Here is a 15514-nt window from a genome sequence, read left to right on the forward strand (position 1 = left end):
TGACATTTTGACTTGTAAATGACATGCAAACAAAAAGTCAAAAAGTCACAAAGGTCAGAACAGGATCGTTTGGACTTTGAAGATGCTTTTAGAGAAATACTAGTGGTAGGAATAGGTTTGTGGTGTGTGATACAGCATAAAATAGACTCGCTCACTAAGAAATGGTCAAGGTTCTTGACTGTTTCGTTGCTTCTGCTTTAATTCCAGTCATTCTCATTTGATAAGGATAAAAAAACGTGAAATTTGTAGCCAATGAGGTTGCGCTGATAAACTCTGAGGTGATTGTTGGCTCAAATGCAAACAGAACAGTGTAACCACATTCAGTCATTGGAAGATGACAGTTATGGCTCTTCTGACGCCTCTTCTCCTTTCGCTGTGGGTCTGTGAGTACTCAAAAACTTTCTCATAATTCCTTTTTCTTTGAGTTACAATTATATTTTTGTAAACAATACACTCTTGAGATGATGTCATTTTATGGTTCATTGCTCCATCGGATACATCGTTGCATCGTCTGCTTGTTACTTCACATTCAAGTTGCATCAAACCTTACAAATAAATTTTTACAAGTTGGGTCGAACTGTCTCCTTACATTTATCTATGTTTGTTCATTATTCATCAATGAATTGTTGAAATTGATATACTGCATATGGACTAAAACCTACATCAGCTGCACAAATCTGCCATTTTGTCTGTTTTCTGTTCTACTAATGGTCACCAGTGTTGTGTAGTAAAGAATTACTGAGTAAGGTGTTACTGTAAACTGTTTCAGTAAACAGTAATACATGGGATTACAATTTGAAATTCACTTATCACATTACAGTTATTAAATCCATTAACATTACTATGACATTTTGGGTAGTGGGCTTGTTAGTTGTTGTATCAAGAGTTGGATGGGAAGTTGATATCAAGTTACTCTCAGTGCACTGAGTGGACATGCTGGTCTAGGACATATTAGTTTGGCATATGGGATGGAAATGGGGGAGGGCAGTTGGCTTCAAGAGACGAGGAAATACCGGCATGCTCTCTGGTTATATGTTATGGTGGCTTCCTGAGTGCTGTCTGCAGTCACCAGGGCTAAACTAGTTATTGATTGTCAGTAAAAATTCAGTCGAACCCGTAGCCTGGCTTCTTGTTAAACCACTCGTTCTATAGGTGGTAAAAACTGGTAATGTGACGTGTGGGGTCTTTAGAGTTGTTAGTAGACACCTTTGACAGAGCATGGCTAAGTAATGAAAGTAATTAAATTCATAATGTTATGACAACATTCTATATTGAGAAATTGAAGCGATGTAATTACTTTTTTAATGAGTAATAATTATAGACTGTATAAAAATGTACGTAGCCACCGTGACATCACACATTGGTTTGCATTTTGACCGTCACCATCTTAGTTTTTTGGAACCAGGAGTGATGAGAATTGACCATATTTGGACAAGAGCATGGAGCTAGGGAGGAGCTCCCCAGGGTCCAACAGCAGTACCTCACTCCCTAAAGCATATCTTACTATTTTACTCTAAATCGGGCCATAATTTTCAAAATGAACATCATGCTATATTGAAGAAATCTTGAAAATAGCAACTGAGAGCATAAAATCATTAGAAGAGTGTTTACTGAGGTAATAAATCAAGTGAGAAGTAGGGTCATTTCCCCCTAGACTTCTATACAAACAGACTTCTTTTTGCAGCCAGTGGAGTCACCCCCTGCTGGCCATTTGAGAGGATGCAGGTTTAAGGCACTTCCACATTGGCTTCACTTTTCACACCCAGAGCTGCCCATGTGGTAATAATAAGTAATTAATTACATTTTTGAAGTTACTTCCCCCACACTGATGGACGCTGCTGTTTTTGTCCACTAAGAGCAAATATGTCACTTTCTTAAAAATACAAACAAACACTGTTCTAACTCACAATTACCTGGTGGTGGACTTTCTCTTTCAGGTGTCACAGTGAACACAGTGGTGGATCTACAGAAGAAAATCATCGGAGGTCAAGAGTGTGATTCAAATGAGCGTCTGTACCATGTCCAACTGATAATTAATACCAGTACTGCTGAGTTCTTTTGTGGTGGCTCTCTGATCAGTGATCAGTGGATTCTTACTGCAGCTCACTGCTGGGAGCCAGGATAGTGAGAAAAACGTATATACTGTATTTCTTGCACATAACATCTAATTGAATCTCTTGGAGCTTCAGTGCCCTAATAAAGATGTCATTGCTTTGCATTTTTCAAGACTTGTAATATTAAAACCTGATGTACAGTATAATTGAGTGATTTTTCTCTTTAACTCCTACTTGCAGTACTATAAATGCAGTTTTAGGTGTACATCATGGTAAAGCAGAGTCTGTGGGAATTAAAGCACAACCTGAGATCTTCACAGACAAAAATAACAACAAGAGGTCCCATGACATCATGTTACTGAAGTTACCCAGTCCCACTCGGATTCAACCTGTACCTCTTCCCAGCTGTCGAAAAGGTCCTAAAATGTGAGTATATTTCTCTCATAAGTAAAACTGTCTTCATTAAAAGTTTTTTTTATACTTACTTACATTTTGCTATGTGACACAAAACAGCCCAAAGTCAAACTGAAATTTGATATCGCTTTAATTTTTGTTTAAGGAGATACATTTTATAATGATATTACAGCAATAGGTACAGTAGGACAAAGCCATTGTTGTGCTTGTCTTGGCAATAAAGATCCAAGTCACATCTCAAGTCAAGCCTCAAATCAAGACAAGTGATGCCTAAATCAAATCCAATTTGTAAAAAAATGTTTCAAGTCCAGAACTAGTCATTATGCACTCTTTCAGGATATTTAGTGGGATTTCACATTTTTAAACAGAGGAAAAATTAGTACAGTAATATTTACATCAGATGGTGTATTTTTGTAACCACAACTGTTTCTCCTTTTTTTCCAGAAGTGAAAAAGTTCAGATCGCGGGTCACGCTGCCACTACTGGAGGCCCGAATAATACAAGAAGTGAGATTATTTTTTTTTTTGAACTTGACAAATGTAATCTCTTTTCATAAAGTTCATTGTATTGGTTTTAGTCTGTAATAATTACATATTCAAAAAAAAAACTATATTTCTTTTATGCAGCTCAGCAGCTGAAATTGAAAAACAGTTAACAATATTTTGAAATAAAGCAGATCATCACGTTATGTTGATATGTATGTGATTTTTGAAAATCTTCAAACATATTCAGAAGAATTCTATATCATGTAAATGATCAAAGCCCATTGGTTGGCTTTGTTTATTTATCATAACTTACAGTCTCCAATCTCCCTCTTTTTCTCTAGCACCCAGTAAATCACTTACTCTCCAATGTGCAGACATTGAGGTTGTCAGCTGTAAGGGGCTCAAAAAAACTTTGAAGAAGGAGAATCCCTATTTCTACCAAAAAATGTTGTATCTTCATTTGTTCTGTGGCAAAAGTCCAAGAGTGGATGCGTGTGATGTGAGTTCACATGGCTTCTACTTATCACCCGTAGACTCCTTATAGTTTGGGTCATCAAGATAAATCATGATTTTATTACATGAAGCAAAATGACTGGGACAGTCACTAGGGATTCCTAATGGTTTTGGCTTGTGACCATTTAAAATGAAGCAATACTACTACTACACAATCTACTTGTGATCTGTTGTACATATAAGGTATTGTATGTATGTCCCTTGTTTTACCTAAATACTTTTAGATGACTGAAGAGGTAAAATCCTTCAGTAATTCACAACAAAGGTTAGGAGAATATCAGGAAAAATAAATATAATTTTTGCATAGCATAAATGTTTCTTTCTGCTGTCCTCTCTGCTGTTAATCGTCTTTTGACCCCTGAGTTTTATCTTGCAACCCTTTCGGGGAGGGGTTGGGGACGAGTCAGGCTGGGAACCATTGTATTCTGTATAATTATTATGACTACAATTATTGTTGTTGTTAATAATAATAAACATAATAATTTTTGCACCAGTGTGATAAAGTACCTTTATTTGTCAGGCATTTAATTCACTGGATTTTTACAAAAAAAATTTAAAAAAAACATCTGATCCTTTATCCAGTAAATTCACAATAAATATTGAGCACAATTGTTAAGAGGCTGGCTGTGGTTAAACAACTAAAACACTTGGTTAATATTCCTCGATTTTGGCTCCCGATCAAACGTTATCTCCTCCGAGGGCGTTAGTGGTATCGGCTTCAAACTTTAATAGATGACTTATGACACTGTGCTGAAAAAAAGTTGTTAAAAACTTTGTAATAACTCGAACGGTTTGGATTTTATAAGCCCTGAAAGTTTCAGTGCCACATTACATCAAATGCACCCCTTACAATGTAAAACAATGGGGGAGGCATGGACTTTGTGTCAAACAGAGGCTTCTGACATCTTAACTATAGGTCTGACCACTTTCAAATCTGTATCAATGGATTCGCCACGGAATTTCCTACTAGAATTTGATTTTTCATGTAAGATTTGGCCAAAGTAATGGGATTTATGAGGTACTCTAAAATCCTCCTTTCCAACTGCTCCTCGTTATGTCACTCCCTCAGTGCTGTGACATATTTTGCAATACACACTCATTATACAATCACAGGAGGAGCAAGAAAATACTTTAAAACTCACACTCTGATATCTCAAAAACAGTAAAAGATAGAAAAACCATGTAAATTCAAGATTTGTAGGTCAAAGTCTCGTGACTCATTTAAAGTTCAAATGAAGTTTGTATCTAAAACTATGTGGAAGCAGTAAATGTTCAAAAAGGTGTGGGTTCGCTCACACTCTCCATTCAAATGTATGAGTATTTTTCTGTGTCCAGCTGCAGTTACTTATTGTCTCTACACACTTGACAGTACACATTTCAATCAAACTTTGACTAGGTCATGTGGGTTAAAAATCTGTACGTTTCTAAAAGGGGCCCGTTCAAAGCTGCTTGCAGCTTTAATTAGATTTCTGTCTGTTTTTAGTTCTGTTCCTGTGTCACTGGCATATATCCATCTCCAGAGGGCTCCACTGACCTGGACGTTGACATTTGAGCAATCCTCCCCAGCATGTGACATGGTTGCTGAGCTGGACTCAAACCTGGCCCAGAGAAGCTGAAAGGCAGTGGTGCAAGAAAGGGCAGGGAGCAGGGTAAAGCACTAGAGAGTGAAGGAGGAAACAGGAAGCTTGTAGATTCAGTGGACTTGTCAACGTCCTCCGAGCTCTCCTCTTGACTCACCTGCTCCTCACCCCCGCTGCTAACGCCTGAATCCAGGCTAAGAAGCTCATTGCTGTCAGTCTGCAGCTTCTGGACTCGTTCATAATCGGAACAAATCTGGATGGACCCTTTGCTAAAAATACCTCCACCGCTGATGTTACCAAATAACTTCCGAAAATCTACATCTTTTCCATTCTCTTTTTCCCTCTCCTCCTTGCCTTGTGGCTCCTCATCATGACTATCAGTCACATTGATGCTATCTGCCTCCAGGCTCTCTTGACTGACCTCTTCCCTGCTGCACACACCTGAATCTAGACTCTGGAGCTTGCCGTGTTCAGCCTGGAGCTTCTCAACCTTATTATAGTCTAAAATGACTTGCATCATCTCCCTGTTGCTGCTGCCTTTGGAAAGCAACTGCAGGATCTCCATTTCTTTCCCTCTTCCTTCTACCTTCCTATCCTGTTCTGTGGTTTTAGCTTCACTTTGACTACCAACAGGCCCATAAGGTGTATCAGCAGGGCAGGGCTCCAGATTCCCTGCAGTGAGCGAGGTGATGGGAGGAGGAGGATCCACGTCGGTGTAACTGGGGTTGGAGAAGCTGGGATTGGTTGAATTGTGGCTGCTTTTGCTTTTCATCTTCTCTTGCAGTGCCATCTCTGGTCCGTAGGGTGCAACACCATCCACATTGCAGGTTAACTCAACTGAGACGAATTCCACTGGTTTCAAGAAGGACTGAAATTCGTTGGTGAAGTGAGGGCTCAGCCAGCTCTGGAGGATAGAGGGTCAAAAGTTGAGGAGTGAGAGGAGGAATTGGAAAGGTTGAAAATACAGAATAAATGAAATCTGCACTAGACTATGAGTTGATCTTCCATTCTGTAAATAGGCATATACGGAGTGTTTATGGTGTTTTTGTTTTCATTCATCACTCCTACAATGACACAGATGAAACCTTTTGGATCATGTAATATGTCAGCAGAAAAGTAATATGTCACTTGACTGATGAGTAATTTTTTCTGTCTGGTTTCAGAGCCTATGTGGGCTGTAAACTTGCTGTTTCATGTCATGTTGTTGTGCTTTCTTTCTTTAAAGCTGCACTAATCAACATTATTATATTGACAATGGATCAAATGAGTATAGGTTATATGAAAGGGGTTGCTGATAGTGACAAAGCCACAGAAAATGATGATACAACTCTGCAGTTCCTCTCAGCTTTTTCAGCATCTTTCAGCTCATTGTTGTGGTTGGTGGGCCGGCAAATTTAGGGTAGCGAGCGACTGTTCTCATTTAAAAAACAAACAAACTGTAAGCTACCTTCCCAGCACCAAACAGCTGACAGACAAAGTTTGCAACTAGCTGGTGAACAAAGGTAAACATCCAGTATTTAAAGAGACAGATATTTTTTCTGAGCTTGGTGGACACCAAAATAGAGCAAAAAGAAAAGTGAATATTGGACTTAAATGCGTATGGTGGCCAGAAACACTACCCCATATACAGAGACAGTCCTTCTAAGAAAAACAACACAATAGGTGGTAATGTCAGTCGCCAAAAATGACCTATAGTTATGTTTTACTGACAGATTCCATCTAGCAGCCACAGTGAATATGACTGTGAGAAGAGACGCAGTTCAGGTGATGTCTGTATAAGGTGACAAATTTCTATATTTTATAGAAATTATATTTTCTATATTTTATTTCTACATTTGGATGGCTGGTTAGATCCTAACTTGCAAAGAGTGGACTTTTTTGCAGGAGACCGCTGTTCACTTCCTGCTTCCTAACGCAAGTGTCCCATTTCCAATCGCTAGTCGGGACAGTTTTTTAAAAAACATAACTACGATTGTCGTGGTGTTTACTGTTGCCATAATAATGAAGGTTTCCTAACTTTAAGTAAGTAGTAACTTTAATACACACCACATTTCAATTGATCATTTTAACCCAAACCATGATCTTTCCCTAAACCTAACCAAGTGGTTTTTGTGCCTAAACCTCACCAAACCTTAATCACAGAATTGTCACATCATAAAACATCATTATATTTTAACAGTGATTTGTCCAATGATGTTGTCCTGGCGATTACTGCTGATAGGGGCACCAGATTAGAAAACGTTCCTATTCTGGAGTGCATGGTCCAACAACCTATGTGGTCGTTTAATTTGGAGGACTTGTTGCATATACATGCCAAACATGTAGATAGACAATTATCTGGTAACACATTCACCATAAAAATAACATCAATGCTGTGTTTAGAGCTTGTTCTGCTGCCCCAAGTGGCAAAAAGTATTTAGTGCAGCTTTAATATGTTGTGCAATCTTGTAACATTTTTTATGGTGCACAATAAACAATTTTATAAGGAAGAAAATACAGTGGAAAGTAATCACAGTTACGGTGATCAACCGCTTATATTGATCGAAAAGCTCAGGACAGAATCATTCCAATACAAACGCTGTTTAAATAATTTGCATATGGTAATCAAGTAGTCTGCTTACAGTGTTCATTTTTGGTCTGTTCATACATGAAAACATAAGGAAAAAATGTGGGTGTCTCACGACCACTGCTTATCTCTCTCTCTCTCTATCTCTTTCTCTTGTCTTTTTCTAAAATGAGTCAGGAAGACGACATCAAAACCTAACTTTACTTTTAACATTAAAAAACGAAATGTCATCCTCTCTTCTTAGTAATGTTTTTGTCCTCCCTCACGGCAGGTTTGCAGCCCTAATCAGTCTGATCACCAGCTGTGGTTGGCCACCACAGCATCACGAGTTGCGTTTCTCCACCCCCACCCCTGCAGCCTAAATGCACAACTCGTCTGCTTCCAGCTGGCTACCTGAGGCTGGTGCTGCGTGTGCAGTGAAATCATGATGGGAAAAGAAGGTCTCTCAATGAAAAACGTAGTTTCATTGAAGCTTATGACAAACTGCCAAAAACGATCCTACGAGATGCAGCAGCAAAACAACAAGCCTTTGAAACAGCTGTGCTGTATTCTGAAACAGTCAATAAAATTCAGTAAATACCGAAGCTGCCCGTTTCATTACTTTATATTCATGTAATAAATATAGAAATGTCAATTAGATGGTAATCTGCATAAAAAATAAAGAAAAACAAAAAAAATCAGTTATAATAATCATCCACTTATAGTGATCAATTTGACCCAGACAGACATGATCACTATAAGCAGTTTCCACTGTATTGCAAAACTTTAAACAACTGAAAAAAGTCCCCACTGTAAAAAAGAAAGTAAAGTCAATTCTCTGTCCTTAACAAGATGCAACAAACCCTAAGAACAAAAAAGATTTCAACTTACCTGGAAATTTACATCCTGCAGGAAGGATTTTGCTGGGTTCGGTACGGGTGGACCTCTGATCCTCTTTACCATGTAAATCCTAAAAGACAAAACAATATCATGTTAAAACAGAGTTGTCAATATACTGCTGTTGAACACAGAAAGGTAGAATTGAATACAGTTTAGCATCAAAACTGAATATCTTGGAAAACGACTTTGTGGTTTCTTACCAGGTGGTTCTGTCAGTCTTAAAAAGTACGATGGCCAGAAACAAGGTGAATGCTGCTGCACCTATGACAGTCACACCCAAGCCATTCCAGGAAACTTCTGACAAAGACAAGTTAGAGCATGTCATGTTAGCCAAGGGCTAAGCATACTGAATTTATCCCATTGTGAAGAACAAATATGTTTTCATGCAATTCTCCCAATTCTCTCTTTTTCACATTTGATATTTTGAGCATTTAGTCATCTGTATATAGACGTATGTAATGTGCTAAATCTGAAGGGTCATAAGATGGTTAAAGGGATAAGATAGAAAAACATTTACTTCTTTTCTACAAAATTTTCACTTATTTTGGGCCTTAAAATATCATTCAAATGAAACAATCTGAGAAGGAAAAATCACTCTCATTAAACTGCCCACCAATCATGTCCACACCAAGGTAATAACCTGTGATTATGAGTCATAGGGAAAACATTGCATCATTGTAGGGGGTCACTAGCCAACAAGGTTGTGAACCTCTGATCTAAAGTAATGATGGGCACAGCCTCTCTAAGGGAACAACCCTACTGGCAGACAAGAATGTCAATATTAGATGATTCTGTAAAATCTTGGATTATGTTCAACGAATAATATCTGCAACATTGCAACTACAATGTATGGGTAAGGTTTGGGATTTGCCATTGGCTATGGCAAATAAGTTATGGTCATTGTTAGGCAACTAAAACACAGGTAAGGTTACAGTAAATAAAAAGCAAAGGCTAATTGCAGGTCTGTCACAAGACATAAACTCTGATATCTTTCTTGTAAGTCTGGCGTACAACAAACCCAACACCTCCTGACCTCCACACCTTTACTTTACACCTTATTACATTGAGCACAAGGGGCAAAAATTAAAAATATGCACCATTTCTCTTTGCAGGGTTACAGTTGAACATAGCAGCTGTTGCTTGTCTCTGACTACATTTTTTTTTAAAACTAAACCAATTAGCTTTGTTTAAATGTGGTAACCTTTACCTGGTGGTTTGGGTTTTCCTATGGGTGAAACCCATGATGCAGTGGGGCTCCAGTCACTCCAGGTTGATTTAAAGCTATTGTCAGCGGGATGCACTCTAACACGTGCCTCATACGTCTCCCCTTTTATCAGCAGGTCTTCGTCTAGCTCAGCCTCAAAGTCCCAATCATTTTGCTTTTCCAGCGTGATAGCCTCCTGATAGGGTGAAAACAAATACGTGGATGTTAAATGTTCATTTACACTGATCTCTTGGATCATTTGTACAAATCATTCCACATTCACTCTCAAAATAATCTCTCCAACACTCATCTCTGACAAATAACATTTATGCATTCACATACTGACACAAACACAAAATATATACACACACTCCATGGCTGATCCTCTCGTTTCCACTGCAGTTGGGAAGTGAAAGATTCAAAAAATCTATTCCTGGTAACCATGGGTATCCAGGAAATGGTGGTAAAGTTGATTTCTGGTTTTTCTGGAGGATTCAGCTTTACTGCAATATCACAAACACACAGAGAATATTTCTGGTCATCATGAATAGCTCACAAGGTAAGGTCACAAAGAGGCAATATACTGTATTGTCCATTGTACTCACTGTGACAAGATGGCTTGTAGTCCATGTTCAAACCTGGCCCCGCAGGGTTACACCTCAGATTAAAGGACAACACATGGAAGGACTGAAACTGAGAGCATTTTGAAAAAAAAAAAATATTGCTCTTAGAACACATTGATAAGACAACAATACAAAACAAAATAAGATTGAAATTAGTGTTTTACATTCAATAGTAAAGGTGATAATCTGCTGGACAGTTGCACTCAAGATGCTCTGATTAAGATCCCCAGCTAATAGCCATATATGTAAATGCCGTTGTGCTAGATGAGAAGATTGATATCACTGTTGTGTCTGCATGGTAAATATTGCCTAAGGCTACAGTCAGCTAGCTTAGCATAAAGACTGGAAACTGGGGGAAACCGCTAGCCTCGTTCTGACCAAATATGGAGAAAAATACAAACTTCTATTGACTACAAACACTTCTATAGGTCACCAATTAACAGGTTATATTTCATTTGTTTAATCTGTACAAAAACCTAAGTGTGAAAATTTAACAGGGGGGTTATGTTAGACTATTTCTTGGTCAGAGTCTTGTCATGACCAAGAGAAAAATAACCAGCACATAAGTTTTTTTATAAAGATTAAACAAACAAGATATAATGTGTTACACTTTAAAGAGATGGATTTTGTTACCTTTGGACAGACCCAGGCTAGCTGTTTTCTCCTGTTTTCAGTCTTTATGCTAAGCTAAGCTAACTGTTTGCTGGCTGTAGTTCCATATTTAACGGACATGTATGAGACTGGAAAAGAAAGCCAAAAAGCAAATTTCCTAAAATGTCGAACTATTCCTTCAATATCCAGCGATTCATTCTTCTCTAAATTGATATGCACAGATATTAGAAAAATTTTTTGGAAGGGGGCTACAGTAGTAATAATAATGTTTGGTTACTGAGTTTCTCACTCTGCGATCTCTATTGAAGACCAGGGAGCATTTCTTCAGTGCTGGTGTGGAGACGTCAATGGGCTCCAGGTCACAGGAACTGCTGTATTTTCTTCTTAGAGAGAATACATCTAATTTAATTTTGCTGCACTTAAGATCTTAATCTTATTTGGTTACATATATTTGCTTCTACTGTAAGTACATGACTATCCACTTTTTGCTTTGTAACCGCTGTCCTTACCTCTCTCCATTAAACACCATTTCGGCGTGTATTGTGCACATGGTGCCTGCGAGGTCAGACACATCTGTGCTGTTCCACACACAAGTGATGGTACGATTGAAGTCATTGTAGCAGGTGAGATCTGTGAGAAATAACGCAAACGAGAAGCCAAGAGTGTCATCTGAGAACTGTGACAGTATGTGACTTTATCATTTTCAAGAAATGTTTTTTGTTGTTGTTATTTTGTGTTCAATCTTGTGTAACAAAATATTGTGAAATTAAAGACAATTACAATAATAAATAAAGTTATCAAAACGTTACTAACTGTCATGTTGGCGGGGACAGCCCTCCGTTCTGACGGCACAGACCAGATGCAGAGTGAGCAGCAGAGTTTGAGGCAGAAGGGTTTTCTTATTTCTCTCCATTTAGTGGGTCATTAGGGTTCTCAAAGCTGTCAGACTGGGAGATGTGATGTGATACTTGCTTCAAGGTGTAACTCACTGTTTCCCCCTTCTTCTCATCCTGCACAGATGGAAAGATGCAGCTGCTGACAAGTGGCAGAGGCCTATGGCACATATGATGCTCTACTTTGTGGTATTTGGCAGTTTATTTGTGCATGGGATCACACACACGCACACACAAAAAAAAACCTGACCACAAACACACCAAGAAACAGTTGTGATATCAACAGGTGATCGAAAAACAGAAATACAAATGTTTCAGATTCTATTCTGGTTCCACTTACACAGTTTGGACAAAACACCTGTTTGACCAGGTTTTTTTTTGCAAAATGTAAAAAATACCCAACCAGCAATAATTTGATACTTTGTAATGAAATTCCCTGTTAACTCAGGTTTTAAAGGTCATGAACAGCCCCACATTTAATTTTATCTCTTTAATTTTTGTATTTTATCTAATTTATCTTTGTTTTATAAATGTGAAATAAAGAAAACAAACTGATTGATTGATTGATTTAAATTATCCCAATGGGATTTAGCGTCCTGCTCAACAACCGGCCCAGTATCAGTAGCAGTTACCTCCATATTGGATGATTCTGCACATCATTATTTATGTCAAATGCCAACATTCAACACCAACTGAGGAAGTAGTGTGCCCTTTATGCAGCAAGGCAGAAAGTAAGGGTGTATTGGCATGTACAAGTAAAAGTCAGACACATGGTCTGACTTTTATGCAGGACACTGGAGTTTGTGTCCCATCACAGACCTGCTATTAACAATCAAATCTTTATTAACTGTAACTACAATTCTTTCCTAACCTTAACCAAGAGTTTTAGTCATCTAATCTTAAACATTTTGCCAAAACAATGATCTTTCCCTGCTTTAGCTGCCATGCACAGATATTGTAAGAAGCGAGAATTTTAAAAATGTGGTCAGTGAATGTAATTTGGTGGTTTTGCAGAATTGGCCGATATCTACATTCTTGTCTGGTGATAGGATTACTCTTCCATCTAGATTTTGACACAGGATGCCTTCACAAGACAGGGCCACAGGAGGACCCAGTTTAGTTCATTCATTGCAAGTATTTAGGGGTAACTTAAACCTTTATTAAAGATGTAGTGAAACTGGAGCTTCTCGGACCCCTAATTATTTGGGGCAGTTGTAAAGACCACAAGATATGGCTGAAAGCTCTGAAAGCCAGTTTGTCAACTTTTAAGATTATTTTGCTACTGAATATTTACATTTTTTTTATGTAATTACAAGATTTTTGGCATACGCTGATGATGGCATAATGTTTTTAGGGGGTTATACCATCGCCGGAGGGACATAAAGCTGTGTCACCAGCTCTTAGTTCCTTTAAAATGAACATGAATTGTCAAGTTTTGAGGCGAATCTTTCCCCCTTGACATTCTAAGTCCTGCGAAAGCTGAACTTCATTTAAATTTTTCTTCGGAACTTCATTTAAATTTTTCTTCTGAACCACGTCTCACTGTTATGTCACAGTGACATTCAGTATTTAAGTTCTCATGCCCAGCGACTGCAGTGTTGTTGACTCATGCTCGCCGATGTTTTAATCCAACATGGATACTTGTTCCTTTAGGGTCTGTGGTGCCAGGAATCAGAATAGTGATAGTGTAAGAGGGATCGTATTGATGATGCAGTATTTATTGGTAGTATGCTATCTTTCATCAAGTGTTGGACTTTATTGTGACATCTTGACATCTTTGTAGCTGTTGGTGATTTAATGTCCTATTTCTCAAATAATTCTAGTCAAATAGTAGTCAAATAAACTACTACTAAAAAAGCGTTACTGACAGCAGTACTGCCAGTTGGTACATGAATAGTCCCACTGTTAATAAACCACCAACAACCTGATTCATTAGATGTGGGTGTTGACCAAATGACTTATGGTGAAACTGAACAACCTTCAGTAAAACATCTTTGATAACACTTTATAATACAGCCCGCGTTTTACGGTGTAACCCTGTAACCCTGCGATGTAGAACATAAGAACAAAGTACCCGAAAATTGTTCTTTTTTGTTGTTGTTGTAAAGGTAGTTTCCTGTTTTGTTCTTGTTTTTTTTTTTTTTTTTTACTAAAATTAATTATTTTATAACTACATTTTGATAGATTAGTTATGATAGATAGATTAGTTAAGAGTTATTTTGCTGTTTAAGTTTTATATATAATTTTATATATAGTTTTTGTTAAGTTTTATATAGTACAATTTATATAGAATATTATTATATTATATAATAGTAGTTTATATAGTTAAGAAGTTATAAATGAAACATATTCTATTTAATCATATTCAAAAATGTTTTCTCATTGTCTGTTCAAAATGTTGGTCTGGTGTGTTGTTAATGACACGTTGCATGTTGTTAGATTGTGACATGAAAGGTAACAGAACCAAACAGCTAAGTAAGGATGGGAGAACATAATACAGCCCGCTCCCTGTTGTTACCATGTACTTATAGGGTAACTAGTCTGTATTTACAGAGTAAGGACTGGGGAACAGTGTGAACTTAATAAGACAGCCCGCTCCCTGTTGTTACCATGTACTTATAGGGTAACTAGTCTGTATTTACAGAGTAAGGACTGGGGAACAGTGTGAACTTAATAATACAGCCTGCTCCCTGTTGTTACCATGTACTTATAGGGTAACTAGTCTGTTCCTACAGAGTAAGACTGGGAGAACAGCACATACAATGTGGTTTAGTTTTCCTGTTATGAGCTGCTGCAGTGCTGGACCAACATGGCTGCTAGGAGCTAATTTTCAAAAGTATAGACCCATTTCTCGACTTGTTCTATTCAAATTCATACAATGAAGTGGAAGACATAAGCATAATAAATCTCTTGAGTGTGGGTGAAACTTGTCTGTCAAACACACACATTAAAAATGATTGTCATAACTGCCACGAGCAAAAACATTTGTACACATATACACATATACCATACTGATTCATACGAAGAAGTTACACCATAAGTTTCAGGAAGTTACATGGTAAATGTTGGGAGCTTACACTTTAAAACCCCAATTGTTACTCTCTTGTTTCTCGTTGTTTTGTTTTCTTCCGCTGTACCTACATTTAAGTACCAGTAACAACTGTTAAGTATTTTATATGTACCGATTCATACGAGGAAGTTACACCGTAAGTTCCAGGAAATTACATGGTAAGTGATAGGAAGTTACACTGTAAAATGCAGGCTGTATTATAAAGTATTACCACATCTTTGATAATCTGGCTTATATATAGTACATTCAGTCATTTTACTAGCTTTTCATAATACCCCCACATTTAAGCAGAGCAGCTGTCTGCCTGTCAGGTATGACATCCTCTTTTAACCACCTAATGACACTTAGTGATATGTATTCCACTTCTTACAAGTTAGACATCAACAGACCTAATATAGGAAATAAACATAAAAAATATGAGCTTAATATAGGCTTATCTTTAGTGTCTTACCTGTTGGTGAAGCTGAACAGGGTCTGCTTCAAAGCGTTGGTTTCAGTCAGACATAAAGTGTTTCCTCTCAGGAAATGAGAAACCCGTCACCCTGTAAAAAGAGACGATTGTAGATAATGTTCGCTTCCTATAAAGGTCACTACTGAGAAACTTAATCACGAGTCAAGATC

The 15514-nt window shown here is 37.8% G+C and overlaps 2 protein-coding genes across 7 annotated transcripts; one reads left to right on the forward strand and one right to left on the reverse strand.

The window, feature by feature from the left end:
• The first annotated feature begins 105 nt into the window (after positions 1-105).
• LOC137180145 (snake venom serine protease-like) lies at positions 106-3497 on the forward strand. Of its 3 annotated transcripts, none has more exons than XM_067585411.1 (5): positions 106-383; positions 1938-1985; positions 2295-2480; positions 2913-2974; positions 3295-3497. In XM_067585411.1, the coding sequence occupies exons 1-5, from the start codon at positions 295-297 to the stop codon at positions 3495-3497; spliced, it is 588 nt and encodes a 195-aa protein (XP_067441512.1). In that variant the 5' UTR covers positions 106-294. The 3 variants fall into 3 exon arrangements, with proteins under 3 accessions (XP_067441512.1, XP_067441510.1, XP_067441511.1); XM_067585409.1 differs by having other exon boundaries at positions 332-383; positions 1938-2124; XM_067585410.1 differs by having other exon boundaries at positions 332-383; positions 1938-2124; positions 2916-2974.
• LOC137180144 (uncharacterized) lies at positions 2581-15514 on the reverse strand. 4 transcript variants are annotated; one of them, XM_067585405.1, is made up of 10 exons: positions 15345-15514; positions 11744-11940; positions 11440-11560; positions 11208-11310; positions 10301-10388; positions 10065-10198; positions 9693-9891; positions 8692-8788; positions 8483-8561; positions 2581-5950 (listed from the first exon to the last, which is right to left on the reverse strand). In XM_067585405.1, exons 2-10 carry the CDS (start codon positions 11841-11843, stop codon positions 4946-4948), a joined length of 1926 nt encoding a protein of 641 aa, XP_067441506.1. In that variant the 5' UTR covers positions 11844-11940; positions 15345-15514; the 3' UTR covers positions 2581-4945. The 4 variants fall into 4 exon arrangements, with proteins under 4 accessions (XP_067441506.1, XP_067441505.1, XP_067441508.1 ...); XM_067585404.1 differs by having other exon boundaries at positions 11208-11313; positions 15345-15513; XM_067585407.1 differs by having other exon boundaries at positions 11220-11313; positions 15345-15509.

Source organism: Thunnus thynnus, chromosome 3 (assembly GCF_963924715.1).
Source record: "Thunnus thynnus chromosome 3, fThuThy2.1, whole genome shotgun sequence".
In the NCBI taxonomy this organism is placed as follows: Eukaryota; Metazoa; Chordata; class Actinopteri; order Scombriformes; family Scombridae; genus Thunnus; species Thunnus thynnus.